At 46.8% G+C, this 16,720-nt stretch overlaps 1 protein-coding gene across 1 annotated transcript in view; it reads left to right on the top strand.

Moving 5' to 3' along the window:
• The first annotated feature begins 239 nt into the window (after positions 1-239).
• LOC122926163 (solute carrier family 22 member 7-like) overlaps positions 240-16,720 on the top strand; it is a 124,931-nt gene continuing 108,450 nt past the window's right edge. The window contains exons 1-2 of the mRNA XM_044277542.1: positions 240-599; positions 1,105-1,208. Of these exons, the coding sequence (XP_044133477.1) occupies positions 240-599; positions 1,105-1,208 (464 nt within the window). The remainder of the gene's footprint in view (positions 600-1,104; positions 1,209-16,720) is intronic.

Here is a 16,720-nt window from a genome sequence, read left to right as displayed (position 1 = left end):
AGAAGTTACACATTCTTCTCTAATAGTATTTGCATTTGCCTTAAACCCCTGAATGAACAATGTCCATGCTGTGTAATGAGATGAATGTCTTGTGATCCAATAGTCTCATCATTGGGAGGAAGTAGTGACGTTCTGTTGGATGGATGAAAACACAACCAGCCATTATCAGGGGTTACTTCTACACCTCCTGTGCTGGCACCATTCATAGTCATCTGGAAGTCATCCTCACAACCTCCAGGATGAAATTTGAGGATGTCCTTTCAGAAGCTGGAGTCTTCGGGAAATTCCAGATCTTGTCCCTTATGATCCTCTGTCTCCCCAGATTCATCCTTCCCCTCCACTTCTTACTGCACATCTTCATCTCTGCTGTGCCACCTCATCACTGCACCTTGCCCAACCCTGGCAACCTCAGCCAGGAAGACCTTCTACTACTCAACATCCCTCAAGAACATGGCAGCTCCTTCAGCTCCTGTGAAATGTTCTCTGAGCCCCAGCTTCTCCATAACAGATCCCAAGGGGTGAACCAGTCCTGGGTGCAGAGCTGTGATCATGGTTGGGACTACGACCGCTCCACATTCTCCTCCACTACTGTCACACAGGTACAGCTGCCTAAGAATTGGAACAATGTCCAAATCATGCACTTGGGTCTTCAGTTAATTCTTATGCAATGTGTTCATCAGTGGTTCCCATTTTTAGGGCACTGTACTGTGGTCATCAGTGTCTGCCATGTTTAGGAGACTCTAATGTGGTCATTAGTGGTTTACATAAGTGGTTATTAGGTTTAGGACATTATAATGTAGTTATCAGTGGTTATTATGTTTGTGGCACTGTAATGCAACCAGCCATTGGACTTCTCTAGAAGACTTGTGGGCAGATATTTCTTTTTTGTTGTGTTCAGACTCAAGGATGTCACCCGTTTCTTGATATTACAATTATGAGTCTGTCCACAGACATCAGATGGATGTTACTGTACAGAACAGACTGGGGGTTCTCTGGGGGTTGCAGTATTTGAGGCGTGACAGAAGTGCCCCCCCCCCCCCTTCAAGTGTCTGTAGTTGTGGACTGGATGTTCACCTATAAAGACTATTTCTCTGATTCTGACAGTGGGATCTGGTGTGTGACAGGAAGTGGATGAACCAGATGGCAGCCACCTTCTTCTTCATGGGCCTCACAACTGGATCCCTTATATGTGGGTTCCTTTCAGACAGGTGAGCTGTATACCCCTATACCTGTTCATAAAGTCATGTGATCAGCAAACATGTATTGTGATGTCATGTGATCCATCCACTTGTACCGTGATGTCATGTGATCCGTCCACCTGTACCGTGATGTCATGTGATCCATCCATCTGTGATGTTAGATCAGTAATAATATAATCCCTCCCACAATAATTTTGAGGTCTCTTAGAATATGCTGTGTTTCATTCCTGTCGGTGTAATCCGATAAGGTACCGCATTATTAAAGTGTCACAAGCTGAGAGTGTGAACCTCCATGTAACAGAAGAGTAACCGCTGAGAGTGTGAACCTCCATGTAACAGAAGAGTAACCGCTGAGAGTATGACCCTCCATGTAACAGAAGTGTAACTCGCTGAGAGTGTGAACATACATGTAACAGAAATGTAACCACTGAGTGTGTGAACCTCCATGTAACAGAAGAGTAACCGCTGAGAGTGTGAGCCTCCATGTAACAGAAGTGTAACCGCTGAGAGTGTGAGCCTCCATGTAACAGAAGTGTAACCGCTGAGAGTGTGAACCTCCATGTAACAGAAGTGTAACTCGCTGAGAGTGTGAGCCTCCATGTAACAGAAGTGTAACCGCTGAGAGTGTGAACCTCCATGTAACAGAAGAGTAACCGCTGAGAGTATGACCCTCCATGTAACAGAAGTGTAACTCGCTGAGAGTGTGAACATACATGTAACAGAAATGTAACCACTGAGTGTGTGAACCTCCATGTAACAGAAGTGTAACCACTGAGAGTGTGAACCTCCATGTAACAGTAGGGCAACCGCTGAAAGTGTGACCCTCCATGTAACAGAAGTGTAACCGCTGAGAGTGTGAACCTCCATGTAACAGAAGTGTAACTCGCTGAGTGTGTGAACCTCCATGTAACAGAAGTGCAACCGCTGAGAGTGTGAGCCTCCATGTAACAGAAGTGTAACTCGCTGAGAGTGTGAACCTCCATGTAACAGAAGTGTAACCGCTGAGAGTGTGAGCCTCCATGTAACAGAAGTGTAACCGCTGAGAGTGTGAACCTCCATGTAACAGAAGTGTAACCGCTGAGAGTGTGAACCTCCATGTAACAGAAGTGTAACCACTGAGTGTGTGAACCTCCATGTAACAATAGGGCAACCGCTGAAAGTGTGAGCCTCCATGTAACAGAAGTGTAACCACTGAGAGTGTGAGCCTCCATGTAACAGAAGTGTAACCACTGAGAGTGTGAACCTCCATGTAACAGAAATGTAACCGCTGAGAGTGTGAACCTCCATGTAACAGAAGTGTAACCACTGAGTGTGTGAACCTCCATGTAACAATAGGGCAACCGCTGAAAGTGTGAGCCTCCATGTAACAGAAGTGTAACCACTGAGAGTGTGAGCCTCCATGTAACAGAAGTGTAACCACTGAGAGTGCGAACATACAGTACATGTAACAGAAATGTAACCACTGAGTGTGTGACCCTCCATGTAACAATAGGGCAACCGCTGAAAGTGTGAGCCTCCATGTAACAGAAGTGTAACCACTGAGAGTGTGAACATACATGTAACAGAAGTGTAACCACTGAGAGTGTGAACCTCCATGTAACAGAAGTGTAAATTGCTGAGAGTGTGAACATACAGTACATGTAACAGAAGTGTAACCGCTGAGAGTGTGAACCTCCATGTAACAGTAGGGTAACCGCTGAGAGTGTGAACCACCATGTAACAGAAGTGTAACCACTGAGTGTGTGAACCTCCATGTAACAATAGGGTAACCGCTGAGAGTGTGAACATACATGTGTAACAGAAATAAAACTGTGGATAGTGTGACCCTCCATGTTATAGAAGTGTTACTGTGGAGAATGTAAACCTTCATGTAACAGAAGTGTAACCGCTGAGAGTGTGAACCTTCATGTAACAGAAGTGTAACCGCTGAGAGTGTAAACCTTCCTGTAACAGAAATGTAACCGCTGAGAGTGTGAACCTTCATGTAACAGAAATGTAACCGCTGAGAGTGTGAACCTTCATGTAACAGAAGTATAATGAAAGAGTGTGAACCTCCATGTAACAGTAGAGTAACTGCTGAGAGTGTAAACTTCTGCAACGACAGGGCTGCAGGGGCAATATGTGAGCGTGGTGGGATGATGGGTGTAGTAGTGGTTACTCACGGTTAGCAGCTCCCAGGGCCAGTGTGCAGTGATGAGAAGGATAGTATCGGGTTCCATCGGGGCACACTGTGGTGTTCAGGGATCCCTGCCAGATGGTGGTTGAGGTGCCCTTGGTGCTATGGTTTCTAGGTGCAGGGACGGCAGGGTCCCTGGTGTTTGTGACGCCAGCACCCTTGGGTGGAAAGGAGATGCAGAAATGAAGAGGAGTCAGTTCTGATAAACAACTGGAAATTTTAATGATAAATCAATTGCCTTGAGGTAGCTGTACAGATCATTGGTATGGCAGAGGAACTTATTAGAGATGAGCGAATCGAAGTTGACGAAGTGGAATTCGATCCGAATTTCAGGAAAAATTCCATTTGCACCAAAATCAAATCTCCTCACGCTTTGTAGTAACGAATCACAATTTTCCCTAAAATGGCTGCTGCACATGTTAGAACATGGAGCTAAGAACTCTGGGAACAAGGGATCATCCACAATGCCATGCATCAGCAGCCAGCCCTGTGATGTCACAGCTCTATAAATAGCCTCAGCCATCTTGGATTCTGCCATTTTCCAGTGTACTTTGTGCAGGGCGAGATGTCAGCAGGCGCTAGGAACAGTGCGAGGAAAGACTTAATTGTGCTAAAAAAAATAAAATAAATTCAAGGTGTAGGGAAATTATAGGAAGGCATCATCCACACTATAGGGAGAGAGCAGGGACAGCTTACAGATGGTGTAGAGATATAATAGGGAGGCATCATCCACACTATAGGAAGAGAGCAGGGACAGCTTAGAGATAGTGTAGGGAAATTATAAGACGGCATCATCCACACTATAGGGAGAGAGCAGGGACAGATAAGAGATAGTGTAGGGATATAATAGGGAGGCTTTATCCACACTATAAGGAGAGAGCAGGGACAGCTTAGAGATAGTGTAGAGATATAATAGGAAGGCATCATCCACACTATAGGGAGAGAGCAGGGACAGCTTACAGATAGTGTAGCTATATAATAGGGAGGCATCATCCACACTATAGGGAGAGAGCAGGGACAGCTAAGAGATAGTGTAGGGATATAATAGGGAGGCATTATCCACACTATAGGTAGAGTTCAGGGACAGCTTGGAGACAGTGTAGGTATATAATAGGGAGGCTTTATCCACACTATAAGGAGAGAGCATGGACAGCTTAGAGATAGTGTAGGTATATAATAGGGAGGCATTATCAACACTATAGGGAGAAAGCAGGGACAGCTTGAAGATAGTGTAAGGATATAATAGGGAGGCATTTTCCACACTATAGGGAGAGTGCAGGGACAGCTTAGAGATAGTGTAGGGATATAATAGGGAGGCTTTATCCACACTATAAGGAGAGAGCAGGGACAGCTTAGAGATAGTGTAGAGATATAATAGGAAGGCATCATCCACACTATAGGGAGAGAGCAGGGACAGCTTAGAGATAGTGTAGGGAAATTATAAGACGGCATCATCCACACTATAGGGAGAGAGCAGGGACAGCTTAGAGATAGTGTAGGGATATAATAGGGAGGCTTTATCCACACTATAGGGAGAGAGCAGGGACAGCTTAGAGATAGTGTAGAGATATAATAGGAAGGCATCATCCACACTATAGGGAGAGAGCAGGGACAGCTTAGAGATAGTGTAGGGAAATTACAAGACGGCATCATCCACACTATAGGGAGAGAGCAGGGACAGCTTACAGATAGTGTAGCTATATAATAGGGAGGCATCATCCACACTATAGGGAGAGAGCAGGGACAGCTTAGAGATAGTGTAGGGATATAATAGGGAGGCTTTATCCACACTATAAGGAGAGAGCAGGGACAGCTAAGAGATAGTGTAGGGATATAATAGGGAGGCTTTATCCACACTATAGGGAGAAAGCAGGGACAGCTTAGAGATAGTGTAGTGATATAATAGGGAGGCTTTATCCACACTATAAGGAGAGAGCATGGACAGCTTAGAGATAGTGTAGGTATATAATAGGGAGGCATTATCGACACTATAGGGAAAAAGCAGGGACAGCTTGAAGATAGTGTAAGGATATAATAGGGAGGCATTTTCCACACTATAGGGAGAGTGCAGGGACAGCTTGGAGATAGTGTAGGGATATAACAGGGAGGCTTTATCCACACTATAGGGAGAGAGGAAGGACAGCTTAGAGATAGTGTAGGGACATAATCGGGAGGCTTTATCCACACTATAGGGGGAGGGCAGGGGTAGCTTAGAGATAGTGTTGGGATAAAATAGGGAGGCTTTATTTACACTATCAGGAGAGAGCAGGAACAGCTTGGAGATAGTGTAGGTATATAATAGGGAGGCATTAGCCACACTGTAGGGAGAGAGCAGGGACAGCTTAGAGATAGTGTAGGGATATAATAGGGACGCATTATCCACACTATAAGGAGAGAGCAGGGACAGCTTAGAGATAGTGTAGGGATATAATAGGGAGGCATTATTGACACTATAGGGAAGTGCAGGGACAGCTTAGAGATAGTATAGGGATATAATAGGGAGGCTTTATCCACACTATAAGGAGAGTGCAAGGACAGCTTATAGATAGTGTTGGGATATAATAGGGAGGCTTTATTTACACTATATGGAGAGTGCAGGGAAAGCTTAGAGATAGTGTAGAGATATAATAGGGAGGCTATATCCACACTATAAGGACAGTGCAGGGACAGCTTAGAGATAATGTAGGTATATAATAGGGAGGCATTATCCACACGATAGGGAAAAAGCAGAGACAGCTTGAAGAAAGTGTAAGGATATAATAGGGAGGCATTATCCACACTATAGGGAGAGTGCAGGGACAGCTTGGAGATAGTGTAGGGATATAATAGGGAGGCTTTATCCACACTATAGGGAGAGAGGATGGACAGCTTAGAGATAGTGTAGGGACATAATAGGGAGGCTTTATCCACACTATAGGGGGAGGGCAGGTGTAGCTTAGAGATAGTGTAGGGATATAATAGGGAGGCTATATCCACACTATAAGGACAGTGCAGGGACAGCTTAGAGATAGTGTAAGGATATAATAGGGAGGCTTTATTTACACTATAAGGAGAGTGCAGGGACAGCTTAGAGATAGTGTAAGGATATAATAGGGAGGCTTTATCCACACTATCAGGAGAGAGCAGGGACAGCTTAGAGATAGTGCAGAGATATAATAGGGAGGCTTTATCCACACTATAGGGAGAGTGCAGGGACAGCTTAGAGATAGTGTAGCTATATAATAGGGAGGCATTAGCCACACTGTAGGGAGAGAGCAGGGACAGCTTAGAGATAGTGTAGGGATATAATTGGGACGCATTATCCACACTATAAGGAGAGAGCAGGGACAGCTTAGAGATAGTGTAGGGATATAATAGGGAGGCATTATCGACACTATAGGGTGTGAGTAGGGACAGCTTAGAGATAGTGTAGGGATATAATAGGGAGGCTTTATCCACACTGTAGGTAGAGAGCAAGGACAGCTTAGAGATAGTGTAGGGATATAATAGGGAGGCTTTATACACACTATAAGGAGAGAGCAGGGCAGCTTAGAGATAGTGTAAGGATATAATAGGAAGGCATTATCCACACTGTAGGGAGAGTGCAGGGACAGCTTAGAGATAGTGTAGGGGTATAATTTGGAGACTGTATTCACACTATAGGGAGAGAGCAGGGACAGCTTAGAGATAGTGTAGGTATATAATAGGAAGGCATTATCCACACTATAGGGAGAGAGCAGGGACAGCTTAGAGATATTGTAGGTATATACAGTGGGATGCAAAAGTCTGGGCAACCTTGTTAATCGTTGGTTGTTGCAATATAAAATGTCAGTTAAATCTATCATATAGGAGACACACACAGTGATATTTGAGAAGTGAAATGAAGTTTATTGGATTTACAGAAAGTGCTATAATTGAGTAAACAAAATTAGGCAGGTGCAAAAATTTGGGCACCACAAAAAAGAAATGAAATCAATATTTTGTAGATCCTCCTTTTGCAGAAATTACAGCCTCTAAACGCTTACTGTAGGTTCCAATGAGAGTCTGGATTCTGGTTGAAGGTATTTTGGACCATCCTCTTTACAAAACATCTTTAGTTCATTCAGGTTTGATGGTTTCCGAGCATGGACAGCTCTCTAAGTCACACCACAGATTTTCAATTATATTCAGTTCTAAGGACTGAGATGGCCATTCCAGAACGTTGTACTTGTTCCTCTGCATAAATGCCTTAGTGGATTTTGAGCAGTGTTTAGGGTCGTTGTCTTGTTGAAAGATCCAGCCCCGGCGCAGCTTCAGCTTTGTCACTGATTCCTGGACATTGGTCTCCAGAATCTGCTGATACTGAGTGGAATCCATGCGTCCCTCAGCTTTGAAAAGATTCCCAGTCCCTGCACTGGCCACACAGCATGATGGAACCACCGCCATATTTTACTGTAGGTAGTAGGTGTTTTTCTTGGAATGCTGTGTTCTTTTTCCTCCATGCATAACGCCCCTTGTTATGGCCAAATAACTCAATTTTAGTTTCATCAGTCCACAGCACCTTATTCCAAAATGAAGCTGGCTTGTCCAAATGTGCTTTAGCCGACCTCAAGCGGCGGAGAAAAGGCTCTTCTGCATCCCTCTCGCATACAACATCTCCTTGTGTAAAGTGCACCGAATGGTTGAACGATGCACAGTGACTCCATCTGCAGCAAGATGATGTTTTAGGTCTTTGGTGCTGGTCTGTGGGTTGACTCTGACTGTTCTCACCATTCGTCGCTTCTGTATAACTGAGATTTTTCTTGGTCGGCCACTTCGAGCCTTAACTTGAGCTGAGCCTGTGTCTTCCATTTCCTCAATATGTTCCTGACGGCGGAGACAGACGGCGGAAATCTCTGAGACGGCTTTCTGTGTCCTTCCCCTAAACCATGAGGGTGGGCAATCTGTGTCTTCAGGTCATTGGAGAGTTGTTTTGAGACCCTCATGTTGCTACTCTTCACAGAAAATTAAAAGAGGAGGGAAACTTACAATTGACCCCCTTAAATACTCTTTCCCATAATTGGATTCACCTGTGTATGTAGGTCAGGGGTCACTGAGCTTACCAAGCCAATCTGAGTTCCAATAATTAGTTCTAAAGGTTTTGGAATCAATAAAATGACAACAGTGACCACATGTAGCACCTGCCTGATTGTGTGTAAACAGTGACCACATGTCTGCACCTGCCTAATTTTGTTTAAACAATTATAGCGCACTTTCTGTAAATCAAAAATACTTTATTTCACTTCTCAAATATCACTGTGTGCGTCTCCTATATGATATATTTACCTGACATGTTTTATCGTCACAACCAACGATTTATACAGGAAAATCATGAGGTTGCCCAAACTTTCGCATCCCACTGTAATTGGAAGGCATTATCCACACTATAGAGAGAGAGTAGGGACAGCTTAGAGATAATGTAGGGATATAATAAGGAGACTGTATCCACACTATAGGGAGAGTGCAGGGACAGCTTAGGGATAGTGTAGGGATATAATAAGGAGACTGTATCCACACTATAGGGAGAGAGCAGGGACAGCTTAGGGATAGTGTAGGGATATAATAAGGAGACTGTATCCACACTATAGGGAGAGAGCAGGGGCAGCTTAGAGATAGTGTAGGGATATAATAGGGAGGCTATATCCACACTATAGGGAGAGAGCAGGGACAGCCTACAGATAGTGTAGGGATATAATAAGGAGACTGTATCCACACTATAGGGAGAGTGCAGGGACAGCTTAGAGATAGTGTAGGAATATAATAGGAAGGCGTTATCCACACTATAGGGAGAGAGCAGGGACAGCTTAGAGATAGTGTAGGGATATAATAAGGAGACTGTATCCACACTATAGGGAGAGTGCAGGGACAGCTTAGGGATAGTGTAGGGATATAATAAGGAGACTGTATCCACACTATAGGGAGAGAGCAGGGACAGCTTAGGGATAGTGTAGGGATATAATAAGGAGACTGTATCCACACTATAGGGAGAGAGCAGGGACAGCTTAGGGATAGTGTAGGGATATAATAAGGAGACTGTATCCACACTATAGGGAGAGAGCAGGGACAGCTTAGAGATAGTGTAGGGATATAATAGGAAGGCGTTATCCACACTATAGGGAGAGAGCAGGGACAGCTTACAGATAGTGTAGGGATATAATAGGGAGGCTTTATCCACACTATAGGGAGAGTGCAGGGACAGCTTAGAGATAGTGTAGGGATATAATAAGGAGACTGTATTCACAATATAGGGAGAGAGCAGGGACAGCTTAGAGATGGTGTAGGGATATAATAGGAAGGCATTATCCACACTATATAGAGAGAGTAGGGACAGCTTAGAGATAGTGTAGGTATATAATAGGGAGGCATTATACACACTGTAGGGAAAGAGCAGGGACAGCTTAGAGATAGTGTAGGTATATAATAGGAAGGCATTATCCACACTATAGGGAAAGAGCAGGGACCAATAGGGCAGTGTACAGTCTGGGAAATAGGAGTGATTTTGTTACACCTTGCTGCTCTAATAGGGGATACAAATTGCTCTATATGATAGCTCAGTAATTATAGCAAACCTTGCTTGTTATTAGGGTGAAGGTGCTTTGTGATACCACCATTTTTGGGATGTATTAATAGGAAATATAAGTATGTTTTATTAGCCATTCTGTGGTGAACTTACATTGTTATACAGCCATTTTGGGGGTTTAGTTATAGTAAATACAAGTACATCTTATTAGCCGTTCTGCGGTGAACTTACATTGTTATACAGCCATTTTTGGGGTGTATTTATAGAAAATATACGTACGTCTTATTAGCCGTTTTGCGGTCAACTTACATTGGTATACAGCCATTTATGGGGTTTATTTATACAGTAGGAAATATACGTACGTCTTATTAGCCGTTTTGCAGTCAACTTACATTGGTATACAGCCATTTTTGGGGTTTATTTATAGGATGCAAATGTACGTCTAGCGGTCGTGTCTTGACCAGCAACCCAGCAGTACTTGAATGGTTGACTTTGTATTCGACTTTGTCACAAGTGACAGCAGACACCCCCAGCCAAGAGTAGGTGGGTTCCTCTGAGACGACACTCAGTTGGCATCTCTCAGGAGCAGGCGTGTGCCCCCACCTGTCCTGAACCAACCTCTGTCATTTTTTAGATCCCTCAGCTCGAGAAGTATTATATGCCGTAGGCTCGGCTCCACTTTTCAGGGAGGACGAGCTTCTAGAGGACAGTCAGCAGCTACTGCCCAGCCAGTAGCAATCGACCACCGAAGCGATTCCAAAAAGACAGCAGTATGCGTGCACTCATCCAACGGTGTGAAGCTGAATGTGCTCCTGGCCAAGTTGCTGGTGCTGAAGTCCCTCCCTTTTAAAGTGGTGGACTCTGCACATTTCAAGCTGTCATTTCTTTGCGAAAAAGGGAGTACCAGCCCTGCACACATATGTTGAACAGAAGGCGGGCCAGTCCTTAAGCCTGTCGGTGTCTGTTAAAGTGCACGGCAGCGCCGACATGTGGAGCTGCAACTACGGTCAAGGACAATATATGTCCTTTACGGCCCACTGGGTAAATGTGGTTCCTGCCCAGCCACACCAGCAACTTGGCCAAGTGATGCTGCTGCCGCCTCCATGTTCTCACACTGTTGGTCCTGCGACAATGTCCGCCTCTGCCTCCTCATCCTCCACCGTGTCCTCAGCCTCTACTGCAGGGCCAATTCAGAGTGCTCCTCCAGCATACCACATGTGCAGGGCATGGCAGTGTAACGTTGTTCTGCACATAGTTTGGGGAGTCACACAGGGGAGGAACTGCTCCACGTCCTCCATCAAGAAATTGGATCTTTGCTTTCTCCTCGCCAACTCAAAATCGGAATTATAGTCACCGACAACGGGATGAACATGGTGTCGGCGCTGTGTCAAGGAGGGCTGAGCCATGCGCGCTGCATGGCGCACATGTTTAATCTGGTTGTAAAGCGGTTCCTGAAGTCTTCCACCCAACTGAAAATGGCCAGGAAACTGTGCATGCACTTCAGCTACCCTTACACTGCAAAGCACACCTTTCTTGAGCTGCAAAGGCAGAATGGCGTTCCCCAACATCGGCTGATATGCGTAATCCCCTGTGTAACTTAGATGTTAGCCAGTGGCAGCTCATGTGTGACACCTGCCGTTTGCTCGGGCCCTTTGAGGAGGTCACTTTATTTGTCAGTCGCCAGGACTACGGGATCAACAACGTCATTCCACAGCTTCATGTCCTGGAACAGATGCTGGTAAATCTGGCTGGCCAGGGGACAGGAGATGACAAGGTGCCTACATCTCACGCCCACATGAACCCTGTGGGGGCTGAACTGGAGAAGGAAATTCTCGCACAAGCAATGTCTAGAGAAATAGCTGTTTTTTCTGGACAGGTGACAGGAGAGGAGAAGCAGGAGGATCAGGAACAGCCGGAAGAGCTACAGGGCAATGAGAAAGACAAGGCAGATGACCCAGACACACTGTGGCAGTATGCAGTGGAGATGGAGGAAGGGAGTTTCTCCGAGTCACTTTCGCAAATGGCACAATGCATGCTCAGTTTCTTGCGTAGTGACAGCCGAATTGTCACCAGTGACTCTTCACCATGTTAGACCATCACTACCGGTCCAAAATGGGGGCATTTTTTCCACCCAGTGAAAGGGAGGACAAACTGAACTACTATCGAGACATCCTATGTAGTCAGTTGGCCGCTGCCTATGTGCGCCATCGCCCATCCTCACGAAGGTCTGACCATGGCGGCCCTCTGCGCTCACGTTCCACTGCCATGTGTGCTGGGGGAGGCGGGCATGAGAGATGGAGTACCAGCTCCATCAGCAGTAACTTAAGTCTAGAGTCCCTGATGAGCAGTTTTCTTCACCTGCCTAGTGAAGAAACTACTCACCACCAGCAGCAGCTAGACATGGAGCAGAACCTGAACCAGCAGGTGGTGGCATACTTGGACTGTACCCTGCCACCCCACATCAAAGATCCCCCGGACTACTGGGCAGCCAAACTTGATTTGTGGCCACAACTGGCCGAGTTTGCCAATAACAAGCTTTCCTGCCCGGCCAATAGGGTGGCATCAGAGCGGGTGTTTAGTGCAGCAGGGGCCATAGTTACCCCAAGAAAAACTCGCCTTTCCACCCAAAATGTGGAGAAACTGACTTTTGTGAAGATGAACCAGGCACGGATCAGCCAGGATTTTCACACACCAGTGCCTGATGCATCAGACTAGATCATCCTTGGTGCCACACCAACACTTTGACAAATTTCTTCTGGCTACCTGCTTCAGCTACTATTCTGATGCTTCCACCCGCCTGATGTCACACCTGCTGCCAGGTGCTCCTACTGCCACCAACCATCTTCAGCTGGTACTAGTATTGCCCCCAGCTCCCCACTCTCTCACTGGGCCACTCTGTGATCTTCTCATGCTGCTGCCACCTCAACACTATGTCTCTGGACCACTCTGTAGTCTTTTGATGCTGCTGCCACCTCACCACTCTGTGGTCGCCACATGCTGCTGCCACCTCAACACTTTGTGGTCTCCTCATGCTGCTGCCAACTCAACACTCTGTCCCTGGGCTACTCTGTAGTCTCCTCATGCTGCTGCCACCTCAACACTCTGTCCCTGGGGCACTCTGTGGTCTCCTAATGCTGCTGCCACCGCAACACTCTGTGGTTTCCTCATGTAGCTTCCACCTCAACAATCTGTCACTGGGCCACTCTGTGGTCTCCTCATGCTGCTGCCACCTCAACACTCTGTCCCTGGGCCACTCTGTAGTCTCCTCATGCTGCTGCCACCGCAACACTCTGTGGTTTCCTCATGTAGCTTCCACCTCAACAATCTGTCACTGGGCCACTCTGTGGTCTCCTCATGCTGCTGCCACCTCACCACTCTGTGGTCTCCACATGCTGCTGCCACCTCAACACTCTGTGGTCTCCTAATGCTGCTGCCACCACAACACTCTGTGGTTTCCTCATGTAGCTTCCACCTCAACACTCTGTCCCTGGGCCACTCTGTAGTCTCCTTATGCTGCTGCCACCTGAACACTCTGTCCCTGGGGCACTCTGTGGTCTCATAATGCTGCTGCCACCGCAACACTCTGTGGTTTCGTCAAGTAGCTTCTGCCTCAACACTCTGTTACTGGGCCACTCTGTGGTCTCCTCATGCTGCTGCCACCTCACCGCTCTGTCACTGGGGCACTCTGTGGCCTCCTCATGATGCTGCCACCTAACCACTCTGTCAATAGGCCACTCTGTGGTCTCCTCATGCGGCTGCCACATCACCACTTTGTGGTCTCCTCATGCTGCTACCACCTCAACACTCTGTCTCTGGGACACTGTGTTGATGACTCATGCAATTCTATATGTGATTCCTCATGCGATTCCCACCCTCACCACTCTGTGACTGAGCCACAGTGTTGACTCCTTAAGATGTTGCCACCTCACCACTCGGTCATGGTGGCACTACTTGTATCAGCGTGTAACAGAACAGTAACATAGAAATCTATGTGGAATCAGCTGACGACGGTGTAAAAGGAGCGCTCTCTTTCACGCTATAGTAGGATCTTGGGCTGCTGGCACGGTTCTTTGTACCTGACACTAACATTGACCTGTAAGGCTGTGTTCACACTTCAGTTATTTGGTCAGTTTTGGCCCCATAATAAGTAAAGTGTGCAGTGATTCTAAGAGTGACGCCTGTCATCTGCATGTCATACGGACTCACAGTATTATTTCACTAACACAGCAGACTCCCTATGTGTGTTACTTCAAGGAACAGTGTTCTACACCGCTATACAGGCACAGTGCTCTACACCACTATACAGGCACAGTGTTCTACACCGCTATACAGGCACAGTGTTCTACACCGCTATACAGGCACAGTGCTCTACACCGCTATACAGGCACAGTGCTCTACACCACTATACAGGCACAGTGTTCTACACCGCTATACAGGCACAGTGTACTACACCACTATACAGGCACAGTGTTCTACACCACTATACAGGCACAGTGTTTTACACCGCTATGCAGGAACAGTGTTCTACACCACTATACAGACACAGTGTTTTACACAGCTATACAGGCACAGTATTCTACACCACTATACAGGCACAGTGCTCTACACCGCTATACAGGCACAGTGTTCTACACCGCTATACAGGCACAGTGTTCTACACCGCTATACAGGCACAGTGCTCTACACCGCTATACAGGCACAGTGTTCTACACCGCTATACAGGTACAGTGTTCTACACCACTATACAGGCACAGTGCACTACACCACTATACAGGCACAGTGTTCTACACCACTATACAGGCACAGTGTTCTACACCGCTATACAGGCACAGTGCTCTACACCGCTATACAGGCACAGTGCTCTACACCGCTATACAGGCACAGTGCTCTACACCGCTATACAGGCACAGTGTTCTACACCGCTATCAGGCACAGTGTTCTACACCACTATACCAGGCACAGTGTTCTACACCGCTATACAGGCACAGTGTTCTACACCACTATACAGGCACAGTGTTCTACACCGCTATACAGGCACAGTGTTCTACACCGCTATACAGGCACAGTGTTCTACACCGCTATACAGGCACAGTGCTTCTACACCGCTATACAGGCACAGTGCTCTACACCGCTATACAGGCACAGTGTTCTACACGCTACAGGCACAGTGTTCTACACCGCTATACAGGCACAGTGCTCTACACCACTATACAGGCACAGTGTTCTACACCGCTATACAGCACAGTGCTTCTACACCGCTATACAGGCACAGTGCTCTACACCGCTATACAGGCACAGTGCTTCTACACCGACTATACAGGCACAGTGTTCTACACCGCTATACAGGCACAGTGTCTACACCGCTATACAGGCACAGTGCTTCTACACCGCTATACAGGCACAGTGTCTACACCGCTATACAGGCACAGTGTTCTACACCGCTATACAGGCACAGTGTTCTACACCGCTATACAGGCACAGTGTTCTACACCGCTATACAGGCACAGTGTTCTACACCCTATACAGGCACAGTGTTCTACACCGCTATACAGGCACAGTGCTACACCGCTATACAGGCACAGTGTTCTACACCGCTATACAGGCACAGTGTTCTACACCGCTATACAGGCACAGTGTTCTACACCGCTATACAGGCACAGTGTTCTACACCGCTATACAGGCACAGTGTTCTACACCACTATACAGGCACAGTGTCTACACCGCTATACAGGCACAGTGTTCTACACCGCTATACAGGCACAGTGTTCTACACACGCTATACAGGCACAGTGTTCTACACCGCTATACAGGCACAGTGTTCTACACCGCTATACAGGCACAGTGTTCTACACCGCTATACAGGCACAGTGTTCTACACCACTATACAGGCATAGTGTTCTACACCGCTATACAGGCACAGTGCTGTACACCACTATACAGGCACAGTGATGTACACCACTATACAGGCACAGTGCTCTACACCACTATACAGGCACAGTGTTCTACACCACTATACAGGCACAGTGCTCTACACCACTATACAGGCACAGTGCTCTACACCACTATACAGGCACAGTGCTTTACACCACTATACAGGCACAGTGCTCTACACCGCTATACAGGCACAGTGTTCTACACCGCTATACAGGCACAGTGTTCTACACCGCTATACAGGCACAGTGCTCTACACCGCTATACAGGCACAGGGTCTACACCACTATACAGGCACAGGGTTCTACACCGCTATACAGGCACAGTGCTCTACACCGCTATACAGGCAAAGTGTTCTACACCGCTATACAGGCACAGTGCTCTACACCGCTATACAGGCACAGGGTTCTACACCACTATACAGGCACAGGGTTCTACACCGCTATACAGGCACAGTGCTCTACACCGCTATACAGGCACAGGGTTCTACACCGCTATACAGGCACAGTGTTCTACACCGCTATACAGGCACAGTGTTCTACACCGCTATACAGGCACAGTGTTCTACACCGCTATACAGGCACAGTGCTCTACACCGCTATACAGGCACAGGGTTCTACACCACTATACAGGCACAGTGTTCTACACCGCTATACAGGCACAGTGTTCTACACCGCTATACAGGCACAGTGCTCTACACCGCTATACAGGCACAGTGTTCTACACCGCTATACAGGCACAGTGCTCTACACCGCTATACAGGCACAGTGCTCTACACCGCTATACAGGCACAGTGTTCTACACCGCTATACAGGCACAGTGCTCTACACCGCTATACAGGCACAGTGTTCTACACCGCTATACAGGCACAGTGTTCTACACCACTATACAGGCACA

This window comes from Bufo gargarizans, chromosome 2 (assembly GCF_014858855.1).
Source record: "Bufo gargarizans isolate SCDJY-AF-19 chromosome 2, ASM1485885v1, whole genome shotgun sequence".
Classification (NCBI taxonomy): domain Eukaryota; kingdom Metazoa; phylum Chordata; class Amphibia; order Anura; family Bufonidae; genus Bufo; species Bufo gargarizans.
The sequence above is the reverse complement of the archived record's forward strand: the minus strand, read 5'-3'. Positions and strand labels throughout refer to the sequence as shown.